Below are 17,395 nucleotides of genomic sequence, written 5' to 3' on the forward strand. Positions count from 1 at the left end.
CAGAAAAAGTTTGCTTTGGAGATAATTGTTGCTAACGGCAGAGAAGATGTTAAACTAATTACACCAATGGTCTTATTTCCATGTCCTGTGAAATCTGGAAATATAATTAAGAGGGTTTGGAAACTGAAACACGCTGCAATACTCTGTACAAACTTTCTTAAACTCAAGATGACCTTTACTAATAACTGTTCCTTAAAGGACAGAATAATTAAACGTTTATTATGTATAATGAAGGAATAGGAGAAAATCCTGTTAGGAAAATAATATTAATTCATTTCTTAGCTATAGAATCCCATCCATTTCTAACCGGCTTTGTTTCCTAACTGCTGATGCTTTTGATTTGCAACACAGTTTGTACAAGAAACAAAACAAATGCAACCAACAGAATAGGCCTGCACTTTCCAAACACGTTTTTATTTTCATTTGGATAGCTTTAGTAACTGCTGCAGTAGCCAGGTATGGGCTGCAAGCAAGGTCCCAGGCACACACACAGCGTCTCACGCTTCCACCTCCTCCTCCCCTATAATCCTGCCTATCTTCACTCCCACCCCATCTAGAGACAGAGCTCCAACAATGGAGCTCGCTCCACTTCCCCGCCCTCCCACACGCACGCAGTGGCGCTTCACCCCGCTCCGCAGGGATGGCAGCCTGCACAGGGACACTCACCCTGCTGCTCAGGTCAGCAGCCTGCACAGGGACACTCACCCTGCTGCTCCGGGATGGCAGCCGGCACAGGGACACTCACCCTGCTGCTCAGGTCAGCAGCCTGCACAGGGACACTCACCCTGCTGCTCCGGGATGGCTGCCTGCACAGGGACACTCACCCTGCTGCTCAGGGATGGCAGCCTGCACAGGGACACTCACCCTGCTGCTCAGGTCAGCAGCCTGCACAGGGACACTCACCCTGCTGCTCAGGGATGGCAGCCTGCACAGGGACACTCACCCTGCTGCTCAGGGATGGCAGCCTGCACAGGGACACTCACCCTGCTGCTCCGGGATGGCAGCCGGCACAGGGACACTCACTCTGCTGCTCCGGGATGGCAGCCGGCACAGGGACACTCACCCTGCTGCTCAGGTCAGCAGCCTGCACAGGGACACTCACCCTGCTGCTCAGGGATGGCAGCCGGCACAGGGACACTCACCCTGCTGCTCAGGGATGGCAGCCTGCACAGGGACACTCACCCTGATGCTCAGGGATGGCAGCCTGCACAGGGACACTCACTCTGCTGCTCCGGGATGGCTGCCTGCACAGGGACACTCACCCTGATGCTCAGGGATGGCAGCCAGCTGCCGAAAGGTGCTGATGACCTGAGCTGCAGGATGAGCTCTTCGTGCTGGCCATCAGCGCCAGCCAGAAGCCAGCTTTGCGAGAGCATTTGCCTGCTCATCGGCTACAGAGCAGCACTCGCGAACGCTCCTCTCCGCTGCAGCCGAGAGATGAATCTCCGGCTATTTGAAGTTGCTGCATGCCACAGCTGCACATCTGGCAGTTCGGGAACCTAGAAATGAGCCAGCCTCGTCCCATACACCTTTATGGGTGCAGGCGTTTTTAACTGGTTTTACATCCAGGAGGTCATAAACATCTGTATATTTAATTTTAGGAGGAAGAGAGAGGAGGAAAATCACATTTCCTTGCCACAGAACGGTGCTTTGCCTTCACAAGAGCAGCAGGCAAACGGGCTCAGCATTCTTAATCACTTTAGGTAGATGCCAATTCAAAATCGCTGTCCGGGTCCCCAGTATGTCTTCCATGCCATATTGTACTTCTTCTTGCCCCACGGTGATCAATAGCGATAAATACCCAGGCAAGGCCTGGGCTGGGCACGTAACAGCCTCACTGCTGCCGAGCGAAGAGCGGTGAAAGACGAAGACCCGCTACCGGCAGCCGCGGTAGAAGCGCCCCGAGCTGAGCGCAGCCGGGGCAGCAGCCGAGGGCGGAGGGCACACCCACCGAGCCCTGGGCCGAGCCAGCCCCGCGGCCCGAGCCAGCCCCGCGGCCCGAGCCAGCCCCGCGGCCCGAGCCAGCCCCGCGGCCCGAGCCAGCCCCCCGGGCCGAGCCAGCCCCGCGGCCCGAGCCAGCCCCGCGGCTCCCGGCGGGGCGGGGCCTGGGCCGCTCCGCCGCCGCGGGGGCGGGCAGGGGGCGGCCGCAGCGGGGCAGGGCCGGGCCGGGCGGCGGCGGCGCCGGGCGAACGGGCGGGGGAAGGAAGGAAGGAAGAAGGGAAGGACGGACTGAGCGACGCGGCGCCAGGTCGGAGGAGCTGCGGCCGCGCCCGTGCGTGTCGGCGGGCGGCCAGGATGGATCACCACCAGCCCGTCAGCCGCTACCAAGTGGTGAGTGCGGCGTCCCCGGCGAGGCCCCGCTCGCCTCCCCCCGCCCCTCGGGCCGGCGCGGCGGGCGCGGTGCGACCGGGGCGCCCTTCCCCCGCCCCCGCTTCTCGGCTCCTACGGGCGAGGGTCTGGCAGGGACCAGCACCGGGCCGGGGCCGAGCGCGGGCCGTCCCACGGAGGGGCTCTGACAGCTGGGCCTTGCTCGGGCGGCGGGGGCTGCCTCCCTCGGCCCCCGGCAGCCCCGGCCTCGGAGAGGGCGGCTGCCCGGCCTGCTCGGGAAGCCGCCTTTGCCCGCCTCCCTCTCCCCTCCCGCCGGCTCCGCGGCCGCCGGTCCCGGCACGGGCTCGGCGGATTTTCCCGGGCGCCTCCCCCGGCCCGGAGCGGGTGGCGGCTCCCGAGAGAGCGCGGCCGGGGAGGAGCGGCCGGGGAGGAAGGGACACGGGTCCTTGTCTCTGCTCAGTACGTGCCTCGGAGCGAACCGCTGGAACCTTGAGGCTTCTAAAAGCCCGTAGATGTCTGGCACGGGGATGGAGTGCAAGGCCTGTGTGAAGAAGATTAGAGGGAGGGAGGGAAGTGTGAAATGCAGGAAGAAGACTGACCTTCAGTGTGTTTGTGTCTGTGTGTATGCACACGCACTAACAGGCTTTTCTCAAGAACGGTCTGCAGCTTTGGGGGTCACTGAGACCAGTTTTTCTTTTGTCCCTGAACTTAATCATGGAAGTAATCATTTAGAATACAAAGATTTTCATCCTGCCCGAATTGATTGTGTTGTCTGTTTCTTGCAGTCATCAGTTTAATGTCATTTACATAAATCTTGCAGTCATTAGCTTAAGGTCAGTTACACTCAAAATATGTAAACTTTCCTGATTATTGGGTGTAAAAATGACTTAGGTGCAGTCAGTCTCCTCAAAAGTTTAAATTTTATCCTTAAACTCCTTGTACTTAATAGCTTTGCTATGAATAGAAAGATAAAGAAGTCTGAAATCTTTGTTATTCTCTGTGATTCAAATTTCTACTGCAGTCTTCTAGCTAAATCCTAAATTATTTATCTTAGTGTTTGTGTTCTACAGCTTGAGTAGTGAAAAGAATGTCCGCAGAAGTAATCACACTTATGTCTGTCCATATGTAAATAGTATTTATATTCAGGTTGTTCCTAGGTTATGATTTAAGAAAAAATAATAGGAAACACTTTTATTATATTTGGAATATTTATTTTGATAGTCCTACAGCACTGTAGATTTTTGTATGCTTTTGGGCACTTAGATACAGGGATTGTCACAGAGGTGATGAACTCACCACACGCCCTGTGACGTATTCCTTTAGGGCGGTAGTTGTTCACCAGCTGCTTTTTTTCTGGCACTGTGCTTCCATAACTTGGAATCAGTAGAAGTCCTAAAGTCATTCCTTCTTCTCTGCAACAGAGAAGAAAAATGCTGGCAGAGCATTTTTTTGAGAGCCTACAAACACTATCTTCCTTGAGGCCTGACGTAACCTGGGCATGTTTTAAAAGGCCTTGAAAGAGCATATGTTATTAGAGGTCAGACAGGTAGAAGGGAAATTTTAATTTAGTTACTCAAAGGAGTAAAAAAAACCCCAACACGTGAAGAAATAATTTGTCTCTGTAATATTTTTATCTTATGCTTGTTAGGAACTTCCAGTGATGGTGCTGATGCCCAGCTTTGGGTAAAAACTATTTGATATGGCCTTCCAAAAGGGCTTAGCTTAATGTTTGTCTGCATGAGTTGGCCTCCTCAGTTTGCTGTGTACATTAAATTGTGAAGTAATTTGTTATAAATCAGTCTGCTGTGCTCCAGAGTTTAAAATACAGCCTTGCTGATTACTGCCACATAGGAAGGAACATATTGTTTTAGTTTCTTTGTTATATCTGACTGCTGAAGACTGAGATTTTTGTAATGTTGTTTACTTACTGTTTTGGGTCAGAGAAAGGAAGGACCAAGGCAATTGCAGATATACTTAATTAGCAGCTGATTATTCAAGCATGTGATCTCAAGTGTTGTGATGTATTTGCTTACATAATGGCTATGATAGGTACTGAGCAATAGATTATTGCAGATTTTATGGTTCTGTCCTAGTTTTTAAAGACAAAATGTAGGAAAAAAAGATGACTTAATATGGATAATACCACATTTTATAAATGTTTTATGAATTTAGTTTTGTGAGCTCTGGCCAGTTCTGCTGTGTTCACTATTTTTTTATTTGTTTGGGTTTTTTTTTTTCTTTCTCCCATGATTAGTAATAAATACTTTTTGGCCCTGCTTGTACCTATTCTGCCTTTACTTCTAGCTAATCAGTTTGAGTCTATTCAGGGCAAGTTCTCTTCTAAATAGAAAGATTTCTAGGTGTGTTTTATTATCAAAAAGTTACTAACTTGTGTTTCTTGGCAGTAGCACTTCAGCGAAGTTGAAGAAGCTATCTTTCTCTTCTTATTTGTGGTTTCTTCATGTTAGTTAAATTAAAATTCTTTAGATTGGCAGGCAGTTTAGTTTTGAGTTTTAGCACAAAAAGCCAGTTCTGTGACATTTTCTTATGAAACAGAAAGTATCTCATCATAAAGCTAACCCTCCGCTTTTCTTATTTTTATCTCTGTTGGAAATAGCTCTAAAGCTTCATTCTGTATCTTGTTCTTTTTGCGTGTCTGCATTTTATTTACAAAGCAGTTCAGAAGTGTTCAAACCGGGCTGCTGTTAAAAGCTGGTGTTTGGAATTGCAGCAAAGTGAGTGTTTGTGAGCAAAGAGCAGGCAGTACGTCAGCATTACGTAACTCTGTGCCGCGGGCATGTGTGATTTGTATTGCTTTCTGGCCCTCCTGTTTTGTCTCTCTTCGTAGGGCAAAAAGACAAATAATTGATGGGTAAGAATTTGTCATGCTTCCCTGCAGGAATATGACATTAGAAGTAAATTAGCCAACCTTTGTTGTCTTGCTTTACTTCCTTTTTTCTTTTCCTTAGTCACTTGAATGACTGCATTCCTGTTGATGAATGTGTCTTAAATTTTACATTTGACATTCCTTGCAGGTAAAAGTCAGTTACAGCTGTATCATTTACTTACTGTTGTATTTTTTTCTATTTCTTTCCCTATTCTGCTCTTTGTTGGATAAGGCATCAAGTTTAGGAAAATTATATTAAAAATTCTTCAGTAATCATTCTCCTGATTGTTTTTACCTTCTAATTCTTTGTCATCGGTCCTTAATAGCATTACTATCTTGTCCGAAACATTTGCTTCTAGTCCAGCCTGTTTGCAGAAAAAGTGATTGGAATGATGCTTTGTGATTCTGTACTGGAACTAAGAGGAGGAAATGCAGCTGTTTTCTGCAGCACGTAAAACTGAGAGAGCAGCTAGGCTTTAAAGCTCAAGGTTGCCTTTTTTACTTAGAAATGTGGCTTTCCAGCTAACTGAGTCATGAGGGAAGACTTCGTGTGCATGTGAGTGATTTAGGCACAGAAATTGTGTTGAAGGCTGCAGGACTTACAAGCTGTACTGCTCATGAATTATAATAACCAGTCTTTCTTGATTAAAGTTTGGGGTCAGGTAGTCTGGAGTCCTTGACTTAGGGTTTAGTCAGAGCTAAACAGGTAAATGCTAAAATGGGAAGGTAACAAATCGATTTGGGGGGGGGCAAAGGCAGCTCTCCACAATGTCACTTCAGCTGTTACTGAACTTGCCATGCCACTGTAGCACTTTGTTTTGGTGGGATTTGTAAGTGATGGTTGAGGTAAGACTGATGGCAGCCTCCTGTTGTATGGCACTATGCAGGGATAAAGAAATTGTGGCCTTTTAAAAGAGATCTTAGTCTTGTATAAGTTGTGTGTACTTATAGAAATGGGGCTAAGAGATGAAAATTTGTTCTGTAAACACTATAGCAAAAAACAAACTAAGATAAGGCTTTATTTTCTGTATCTGTTACCTCTATTGTTGCTGACTCTTTACTGTCCCAATGTTACTTAGTTAAAAACCTTGATCAAAGTCATCTTTGTAACTCTCATGAAAGTCAACCTACGCAGGAAATGTTAACAAAGAGAAACCTCTTCCTTCTTTCTCTTCCGGGGACCAAGCCTAATAGTGATTAGCAAATAAACTCCCAAATGTAGGTAATTCTATGGCTTTGATGGAAGACTGCTAGCTTATATCTGTATATCTACTGTGTTTTCTACAGTATTTATTGTCTTAGGAAAATTCTTATGTAGCAGCAGAATTTCCTTAAGCTAGCTTGAGCTGTTCAGTAACACCGAACAGCTCAAGCTAGCTTAAGGAAATTCTGCTGCTCTCCACAGATATGGGGTGGTGTCATAACTGGAAGATAAAATTCTGCATCTGGAGCACTAAGTTGATAATACTGAAAAATACTGAGGAAAGATACATTAACTGATAAGTGTTACAGTTGTTTCCTTGTGATAGTTGCGCAGATATTTTTAGAGGTAGTAGCCTCAATCATAAGAGGATACAGTTTTTCATTGCATTGACTTTTTGCACGTGAAATACCTAGATTAAACTTTTAATGGCTTAAAAATCAAATGAGACTCTCCTGAAATGAGATAAATGATGCCGTCAGACAATGGTCTGTCCTTGCATCTTAGTAGTTGTTTGGGCTGTAATATTAATCATTTAAATTTTTGAAATTATTTTTGTAGCACTTACCTGTTAGAAATTTGTCTATTAAACAGTAGTTTCTCTCTTGAATGAACAGCTTTAATATTTTTGTAAACATTTTTTGCTATTTTTTACATAAGATTCCTGCTACAAACAAGAAAGATTATAACTGTTGAAACATTCACAGATACAGTAGGGATGCAGTTAATACTTAAAGGACTACATTTTACCTTTTTTTTCACTTTTTATTTAAATTTATAAGTACTTTCTCATTTTATATGGACAAGGAAATAAATTTCAAGTCTCTCAGTATGAGGCTTCTAAGTAAAGGTGCTGAGGTACTGAACAAATACAGTATTTTTGTATACATTTAAAGCAGGGCTGTTTAACTGTTTTGCTGTTACTGTCTGATTTTTTAATCTCTTGGAGGGCCACAGACATATCACCCTGCTCTGCAGCTGATTCATAGGAGGAAACCCTGGCTCACTGGTGCCCAGGGATGTCAGTGGTTACAATAACTTTCTGGGTTTTTATGTGGGCAGTGGCCTTTCATTTTGATGTGGGCATAGAATGACCTAAGCGATTTTGCACACAAATTGGCTTAGTTTCATAAGTTTTACCATACTGAGCAAAAAAAAAAAAAAAAAAAGAGTAAAGGCAGCAAAGTGTACCTGATTGCTCCACCCTGGTTTTTCACCAAAGGTCTTGGTAGGCCAGAGTTTAAGGTCGGGTCTGTGCAAAGGTACATGAGGAGAGGCTGGGAGCAGGACTGGCCTTTCTAGTGGCAGCAAGATCTTGGTGTGGCTGAGCCCGTCTTGTGAAACTGGGGCATTTTTAGGTTCTTGAAAGACGAAGCCTGAAAAAAGAGGTACCTGATTTGTGCAGTGACATGAAGTCACATAATTTAAAAAGGCAGCTTCAGGCTGTGGTGTGCCTAGTAAGTCTTCTAATCATATTAGAAAAGTTCAGTAACATGAATAAAATTACTTCAAATAGTAGGGTTCTGAGCAGGAGTCAGCTGTGTTATGGCCAAACTGGATGTTCTTTCTGTGGTACTTGAAAAAGGAGAAGCTGTAAGCCTTCTCTCGGCTCATTTGTATCTGAAAAATGTAGTAGGGACCGCATCAGGATAACCTCAGAAATCAAGCACTGCATTAACACAAAATGTTAGTAGTAGTCTTCTAGATGGGGAAAATGAGTTAATTTTGACAAATGGCTAATTACAGGCATATTTTGAAATTTTCTGCCCTGTGACAGTGTAGACAAAACAAGGAAGATGTGGCAACCGGTAATGTTGTCACACCTAACTTTGTGAGACCTCAGTGTTCAACTTAGTCATAGATTTCAGTGTTCTCTGAAGTTTCATAGCCTCAAATCTCCCTCTAGATATCTAGCTATTTTGAAAAAGGGAATGAACATATACCAGTACACTCAAATCAGGGAAGCCATTTTCAAATGAAGAAAAGCAATCCTAAGAGATTGAGTAAAAAAAGAATGAAAAAAATTGGCAGCTTATAAAGTTGGAGAGGCACTGCCAACTTTTCCTACTGAAACTGAACTACTGCAGAGCCAAGGCTGTGGGTTTGAGCTGCCTCAGCCTTGGGTCTCCCACTTCCTGGGCAAGTACTGTCACAAGTAGCTGATTTTAGTAAATTGGGCACCCCCTTCACCAGCTGTGTTTTTTAATGAGAATGACTAACTTTTTCTGGTTTGTGCTTAAGTCTTGTCAGGCACAGAGCATGTCTGATTTACAGTGAAAGTGAAAAATAAATTTCCATTCTAACATGTAACTCTTTATTCCACTTACAATACTTAGGTATTGTTTCCATTATTGTAGGCTAAGATTAGCCTAAAACTGAGATTGTCTAACTTACTCCTCAACCACTCCATAGCCAAAACATTAGATATTGAGTCATGCCCCCCAGCCTCATCCATGGTTGTGCCTCCAGCTGTGTTTGGAATGCACAGAACAATTTTTAAAAAGTCCTCTGGTCTTTGAGTGGTGTAGATGAAATAATATCTGCAATAAGCTGTATATTGCTTTTTCTTTGTAAACTCCTCTTTATATTTCTTTAGTTATTAGGTGCTTGGCAGCACCTTCTTACTTATAAAATGTGCATGTCTTGTAAAAAAATGAAGAAAAAGTTGGTCTCCCCACTATTGCAGTGTAACTTAACATATTCACAAACATGATTTGTCCATTTTAGCTTTGAGCAATATTTACCTCTTGAAAGTAATCTTATAAATGTTCACTGATTGTTCTTGTAGGGGAGGTCAGAGTCATGTCCTTGATAAAGATGTATATGTAGCTTCAGCTATTGAACATACTTTTGCTTTTCCCTGATTAATCTGAAAAGATTATGTAGGAAAGGGCCTTGAGGAGAGGTTATTGAAAAGAGGATACTTACAGTAGCAGTTCTTTCCTTTCTGCAGGAAAAAAGTTTAAGGTTCTTTTGAAGTGGTGCAGGGTGGTGGATAAACATTGCATTGGCAATGGTTAGTTTAATTAATGCTTGTCATCTTTAAAGGAATAAGTGATGCCTTTGGTAAAACATGAAACAATTGGATTTGGAGTCTTGGCTGATACTGAGGTCAATTGTCCATTTTGATCGTGGTACTTATGAATCAATTGTTGTATCTTGAAATTTACCAGAAAGAGTCCTTAAGGTATTTTTCAAGAAATGTACTGAAGCATTAAGGCTCTTAATTGAATCTCCAGAGTTGTGGTCATAAAATTGACTTGCATCAAATACATGGAATAAATAGTTAGGAAAAAAGACTTCCCCAAGCTGTTTGCTCCTTAAAATCTGTTCCAAATTCCAGAACAAGTGCATAATTCAAATAAAGGAGCTGGCCACTAAATCCCTGCAGTGCTGGGCCACAGCTGATGTTGAACACTGGAACAATGGCTTATGTTCCATTATTGTGTGCCTCTTGTGTGCTTTGTTTTGTTTAGCTGCCTTATAATCAACCAACCCGCTGGAAAGTGTCTGCTTTCAGGTGTGTGCATTATCTTGCTGGCAATTGAGAGGTCCAGAGAATTGTCCTTTGTGCCACATATTTTGTTGGATCGCTTTGAAATGCTCAGTCAGCACTCTAACAGTAGTGTTGAAAAAATTCCTAACTACCTGTTGAGACCTAAATGCTTTTTTTTTTTTTTAAAGGAAGGACCCTGAATGTTTATAAATGTTGTGCGAGTTGCAAATCAAAATGAAAATATTTTCACAAGAGCCTGTTCTTGAAATTCACAGTGTGTTCAGCTGGTGTTGTGTATGTGTGTTTTTTTTAAGCTGTCGAAATTTGTCTGTATCATCTCTGTAAGTTGAGAAGCTCAACTACTCCATTTCTGTTACTAAGCAAATGGGTTATACTCAAAAAGTCAAGCATGACTGACCTGCTAATAAGAATAGAGTTTGCTCTTATTGATTAATACTGTCCTCTGATTTATATGTTTTTGATTAATGATTTCATGTTGGGCTACTGAGCCATATTGTTGAGTAGGAAACTCTTTTGCTAGGCTGGCTTTATTTAAGTACACATACTCATATGTAATACATAATATTCCTGGTTTGTCAATAATCTTGAGACTTTTTAAGTTCTTCATATTTTTTCTGAAAAATTTTCAACAACACTTATGCATGGTACAGGAGACAGACACTTGACTCCTTTTTTCCCTACTTCTTTCAAATCAGAGGCTTGAGGTGAAACTGTATGCTGCTTCTGCAGTTCAGTTTCCATAATACATTTCCAGGAGGAAAGTCTTCTTCATCTTTGTTATTCCCTCTTAAAATAAATTTATCATGTTAGCATCCTCCTGCATCGTCTTTAAGAAGTTTTTGTTCTTAAGCTCTCTCATTGTACTTTAACTGAAATATGTATGACATTTAGAGTAATATTCAGCATTTTCAATCAGCATTGAATTTTGCAGCCCAAATGAATATAAGCTAAAATGGAAATTGAACTAATTGTTGAATATTGAGTCTGCTCTTGGTGATGTTTCCTGATTTTACAGGCTGTTCCCTCTACTTTTACAGTTTTTATGTATGTTCTGTGTGACTTAAGAGTGACCAGGATCTACTTTCTGTACTGATTCTATAAAGCTGCTGCTGAGTCAAGACATGACCTGTGACTGGTGGTTTGCTGAAGCTGTTGGTTAGTGGCAGCTGCCAGCAAATCCTGATGCAGCACTGTCCATCATTAGGGAGTACGGGGAGAATGAACAGGAAGTTTTGTATGAGACACAAGACCTGCCCTTGTGTTGGTTGCTGTCAACAGTTTTTGTTGCTCTCAAGGGGAGCTACAGAAAGGAAGGGGAAGTGGACTTCTTAAAAGTGCTCTGAAATAAGTGGTGGGAATTGAAGTGACCAACACCTGCAGAGTCACCAAGGCAGTGGGTAAAAGCAGTTGTGGAGCTGTTATTCACCAAATTGTGCAATATTAAAATTGTAGAGTGTTCACTGAGGTTTGATTTAGAAAAGAAAGTACACAGGAGAAGCAAACACAAGATTATACAGGCAGATGGTACCAGCAGATTCAAGAAAACAAACTCTCATGCATCAAATCTGTAAGAGATGCAAGTGGAATAGGCAGAGATGTACACTTCACCAGCTGTAATGGAGCTGCTGTGCACACTGGGGAATCTGAGGAAAATGGATGTCAGAGAAGTGATTAAGGCTCATGTGCTGATTGATGATGGTGTTGGAGACAGAACACGCCCTTAGACTGACCTCGGGTCTCCTTAGCGTGCTTCTGTTTTGTTACTGAGTTTCTTCTATCTAGAAAGTGTTCAAGGAGGAAAACCTGATTTTATACTTTGTTTGTAGAATTAAACCAGTTCCTCAAGCTATTCTCAAGTTACTATTTGACAAACAGAAGCTACATGATAGGTGGTAATGTTTTTAGTAGCTTCTACATTCTAGAGTAGGTCAGAGTTGCAGTACCTCATTCTGTACAAGCTTTAGAGTAAGCTTTTAACAACTTCTTTTTCCTAGAATTTTTTTATATCATGTGTGAAGATTTGAAAATGTTGGTCCCAGACATTCTTTTTATTAGTATTTAGTCATATCAGCTTTTTGTTGGCACATTTCTCTGTTAATTCCTATAACTATGTAATACAAAGAACACTAGGAAACAATGCCCAGTTTATAGTTTTACAATGAATATGAAGCAGGTATCTGTTGGGATCATACAAAAATTCCAGTATTCAAAATTATTGTGGCATTATTCTTTAGTAGACAAGAAACCTTCAAGAAAAGGGGATAGAAATGGATATACTTTGAAGAATAACCATACTTTTAGCGTGATTAGTCTTAGAACATTTATTTTTCGAGAAGAGTTCACGCATTCACACCAGATGTATTCTCATATTCACTAATGCCTCTACTTTTACTGTTAGTGGGAGGGATTAGAAGGAATACATCTCAATAAAAGCCATAGGGAATGAATGCAGCTGTGTGTCGTGCTTCTAAATGTGTAATTAATTGGCTAAATCTGAATTATAATACATTTAAAATGTTATGTGTGAGGTAGTTGTTGGGATGGACGGAGGGACACGTCTGTGCAGATCTATCTACACACATACTATAATGTTTTTATTTTCTTTTCCTTCACAAAGTCCTGATCACCATTGTTTTATTTGGTATGTGTTTTTTTTTGAATCAGATTTATAGGACTCTTTAAAAAAACCTTGAAAAATTCAATAGCCTAAAGATCCCTAGCTAAAAGAGTACTAAGATAATTTAAGGGTTGCTTAAATACATGTGAAGCACTTTCACTTGCTACAGATTAGTTAATTTTTGCACAAGGAAGTTCACTGTGGTAGAAGAGCCATTCTTTTGGCAACTTATTTTCCAACAACATTCAGTATAAATCTCTGGCTTCTTTTCATTTCTTTTTCAGTTGAGGTTTGCCTCCAGAGGTTCTGGGTTTCCATGGTATCTAATCCCTGTTTAACAGACACACTTGGTATTTCTACACAGCTGTGGAATGGCAGCAATGGACTTCTGTCAGCTTTCCTGCTTCTAGTGGAGATTTACACCTTTGACCTTCTGACATATTAACTACTGTTGAAAACTTTCTGCAGAGATGCCTCATAAAAAAAAAAAAACAAAACCAACCCAACAGAAACAACCAATATGCCAACCCACTTGGTTATCATGAAGGGGGTGCTGCTAGATCTGGGTGTTGGATGGCTGATGCTTGCCAAGTGATGGGATGGTGAGGAAAAGAAAATTATGTGCATCTGTTCTGTGCAGTTAAGAATTCTAATCAGATTTGATCACTTAGTTTTGCATACATAAAAGGAAAAAGTAGCTGAAAATTTCTATACTTCTGCATTTTACTGAAATGCCTTATCAGCTTAATTGCTAAGTAGTTCAGTGTTTATTAATCTTAAGGTTCACCAGTCTTTAGAGGATGGTGTTTCTCTGGAGGGCTTGTGGCTGTGGCCAGGACTATATTGCAGCAGATCATGCATTTGGTAGAGAACTGGAAATAGTTGCCTTCCTGCTAGCTGGTCTGCATGGGTTCATGGGAAATTGGTGTTAAAACACACATTTGAAGAAAAAAACATGTTGTAAACTACCTTATTTGTGGAGAAAAAAACCCTGATAATGTGGAGAAAGCTAGTAAGTTAAAGTACAATGTGGTTTGTTTGGCCTATTTTCTCAGTAATCCTTGTATTCTAGAAAACTGTGAAATATTACTTTGAAAAAGCTGTCGTGGGTATGTTTTTTTTCCCAAATAAACAAGAAAATGAAAACATTTATTTTGCAGAAAGACTTTTTTTGTTCTTCTGCTCTTAAAATTATTCTCTAAGTGTAATTACAGATTATTTGGTTTAGTTTTGATTTTTCAGTGGCTACTGGTGACCTAAATCAGAGCTGATTGATCTTAGCATTTGCCTTCAGCAAGTTTGCTGGTGACACCAAGCTGTGTGGTGTGGTTGACATGCTGGAGGGAAGGAATGCCACCAGAAGGACCTTGAGAGGTGGGTGGGTGCAAACATGATGAATTTCAACAAGGCCCAGTGTATAAGGTCCTGTGCCTGGGCCAGGGCAATCCCAAACACAAACACAAGCTGAGGGATGAACAGATGGAGAGCAGCCCTGCAGAGAAGGGCTTGGGGGTGCTGGTGGGTGAGGGGCTGGACATGACCCAGCCGTGGGCACTCACAGTCCAGAGAGCCAAACGTGTCCTGGGCTGCATCCAGAGCAGTGTGGGCAGCAGGGACAGGGAGGGGATTCTGCCCCTCTGCTCTGCTCTGACCCCACCTGCAGGGCTGCTTCAGCTCTGGGTGGGGTTAGGGTTAGGGTCCCAGCACAGGAAGGTCATGGACCTGTTGGAGTGAGTCTGGAGGAGAGACACCAAAATGATCAGAGGGATGGAGCTGCTCTTGTGTGTGGAAAAGCTATGCAAGTTTGAATTGTTCAGTCTGGAGAAGGGAAGGCTCCAGGGAGTCCTTTTGGCAGCCTTACAGTGCCTAAAGGGGCTGTGCAAGAAAGCCAGAGAGGGTCTTCTTACAAGGAGATGCAGTGATAGGACAAGGGAGAATGGAGGAGGGTAGGTTTGTGTTAGATATAGGAAGAAATGGTTTCCTGTGAAGGGTGTGAGGCACTGGAACATGTTGTGTGGAGAAGCTGAGAGCACCCCATGTGAGGAAGTGTTGAAGGCCGGGGTGGAGTGGGCTCTGAGCAGCCTGGCCTAGTGGAAGGTGTCCTTGTCCCTGGTGGGGCAATTTGGAACTACGTTATCTTTAAGCTCCCTTCCAACACAGACCATTCTGTGATTCTATTCTTGGTGATTATAGTTTAATGATATCGGTTTTATGTGTTTTTCTAAAAATAAAAAAATAGTAGCTGATAGTATGAGCTATTGATACAATTAGGTGGCATTCAGAAAACAGAAACATCATGAAGTGTTTTTCTAATAGGTTCAGAATCAAATTTTATTTCAAGATCTTTTTTTTTTTTTTGCCTTGAAAATCCCAACATTAAGATTTTGCTATTTACATATAAATCTAATTTTTAGACTAGTAAAGCTGAAAAATGCACTATGTGGTTATAAAACAAGCATTAAATTTGCAGCCTGTATTTGTTGAAGTTATTTTTATGTAGCAAGAGATCTCTGCTTTCATGCCTCATTTGTAGAGAGCAGTTTATTGCAGACTTGGAAATCACTACCAGTAGGCAAGTGTAAAAGGACTTGAATTTTTCAGCAATTGAAAGCATCAGTTGAAACACAGATGTGAAAAGCTCCCTGTTAGCTTATTGAAGAGGATAGCTTTTATTTTAACCCGCTGTTTGTTGCACCTATCATATTTACAATGTCATGGTTTCTGTGGAATAATTGTGTGTACCAGTATGGAATATGTCATGAAGCTAATGCAGAAATGTCAGAGTTCTTTTTGTGCACTACACTGGCAATCTTGAGTCTGTTATGCCTTTCCCTCCAATGCTAGAAGCTGCAATAAATGGATATTTTTGGTTGACCTCTTGTCATAATCTGAATAATTGATAAGAAGACCAAAGTAACTTCTACCAAGTGAAGATAAATCTTAGTTGCCAAGAGTGTTTCTTTTTGTGAAGAAGATGCATCAATGGACTGTTTTGCATACAAAGGTTGAACTTAGATGATCTACTTGGCTGTCTCCATAGTTTTATTTGAAACAAAGTTTTAGGTCCAACATCATGGAATTTCTGTGTATTGTATTAGTTTCAATACAGTTTGGAAGAACCCATGAACTCGTCCTGTAAGGTCAAAACTGGACAAGTCAAAGCTTCCTTGAAAATGTAATTTCATTTGAAAGATAGAAAGAAGGATATGTTTAAAGTGCTTTGTAATTTATGATTGCTAATGAGAATTTTGTGTAGCTCTGTAGTGCCCCAGACAGAGCCATCACTGTGAAAATTTACGTAAAAGTCACATTTTGACAAGATGAGCTGGTAATAAAGGTATTAAAAGAAACAGGAAGGAAAGCTGGCTAGTTGTTTGAGATTTTGTTTTGTTTTTAACTTGTATGGCAGTATCCCCTGCATAATTTTTTGCTACACTAAAGAAATTATGTAAGCAGAGTGAAAAAGAATGTTTATACGAAAAAGGATTTTAAAAATACGTGCAATATGCTGTTGAAATTAATTGTGTTGCAATAATTTTATAATATACTGATTTCTATAATCATATTTTATAAAAGGAGTAAAGAACAGCTTTTGAAATGTAAAATCAGGTAAGAAATTGAGTGGTGTTTGTACACTGTGACTAGAATTAGCTTGTGCTACTTCAATGCACTTCATCAGAGATCATCATTCTGATCTTGTGCATTTTTGGTACAGGTGATAACAGACATCTTATTATATCCTTTTCCTCTGCTTTTTTATTTTGTAATTTAATAACTTGCTTATACCACCACTCTTGTACAATCAGTCAGTTCATCAGAAATGAAGCAAACTCTGTTTAGCCTGGAAAGCAAACATCTGTAGGTCAGATGAAGTTGCTATCTGTAGATAGATAAAAAGTGTTAAGTAGATAATGAGATCTTCCACTTTTAGTTTTTATTTTGATAAGCCTAAACACTTGAATCCATCCCCTCAGTAAAAGCTTTTGTTCTAAGCACTTTCTCGTGGGTCATGTTTCTTCGTAAGCTGTCAGGTGACTTCAGATACTGCATCTGATTACTTAGGAAATAATTATACAAAATAACAGATTTAAGGAAATCAATTGTAGAAGGAATAGTTGAGTACATTGTATAAGAATAATTTCTTTTAAAAATTAATGCAAAAGTAGAAAAGAAATATAAGTGTGTTTTATACAATATTTTGGTGCTGAAAGGTCTGGCATTGATTTTAACTTCTGAAATGAAATAGTGAATCACTGTTTTGTAGATCTTTTCTGGAAAGGAAACTGAAGATAGTGTAAGGTAAAAATCATATGAAGGAAACTATTACGTTTTCCTGTGTTGCTCACCCTTTTGTAGCTACCCTGAGACTGAGTCATTGTTGGCAGAACAGCTGTTGCTCCTCAGCTGGTCTTTGAATTCTACGTGTCCTATCATAGATGCTTTTTGACAATATAAGCCTGTAATGTACTGTTGTTTGAGGGCTGCAAAAGCAGGGATTGAAATACTGGCATTAACAGTTTAAGAGTAATGTGTCTAATAGCAAAGTTCTCACTTTTTCTTTTTACAGTGAAGCTTCATGTAGTCAGCCAGAGACCCCAAGTACAGACTAAACCATGAAGGAAAAAAATTTCAGTGTCACCCACTTTTGAAATGTGAGGGAGGGAATAGGGGAAGTTACTAATTTACAGTTCTCTGTGGTTTAATAGGTCTTGGTAATTGTTTTGATCATAATGTTCACAACAGCAACTGTATTGCCTACTACCAAATTATGGTTCATTGGAGGCATGGGAGGGGCTGAGATAATGAACTGCAAGTTCTCCTCAGTCCCTTAATTAAATGTTTGGT

At 41.5% G+C, this 17,395-nt stretch overlaps 1 protein-coding gene across 2 annotated transcripts in view; it reads left to right on the top strand.

Moving 5' to 3' along the window:
* Positions 1-2,165: 2,165 nt before the first annotated feature.
* Positions 2,166-17,395, top strand: part of NDFIP2 (Nedd4 family interacting protein 2) — a 45,082-nt gene continuing 29,852 nt past the window's right edge. For both annotated transcript variants that reach the window (XM_059493618.1, XM_059493619.1), the window contains exon 1: positions 2,166-2,331. In XM_059493618.1, the coding sequence (XP_059349601.1) occupies positions 2,296-2,331 (36 nt within the window). In that variant the 5' untranslated portion in view covers positions 2,166-2,295. The remainder of the gene's footprint in view (positions 2,332-17,395) is intronic.

This window comes from Ammospiza nelsoni, chromosome 2 (assembly GCF_027579445.1).
Source record: "Ammospiza nelsoni isolate bAmmNel1 chromosome 2, bAmmNel1.pri, whole genome shotgun sequence".
NCBI classification, from domain to species: Eukaryota; Metazoa; Chordata; class Aves; order Passeriformes; family Passerellidae; genus Ammospiza; species Ammospiza nelsoni.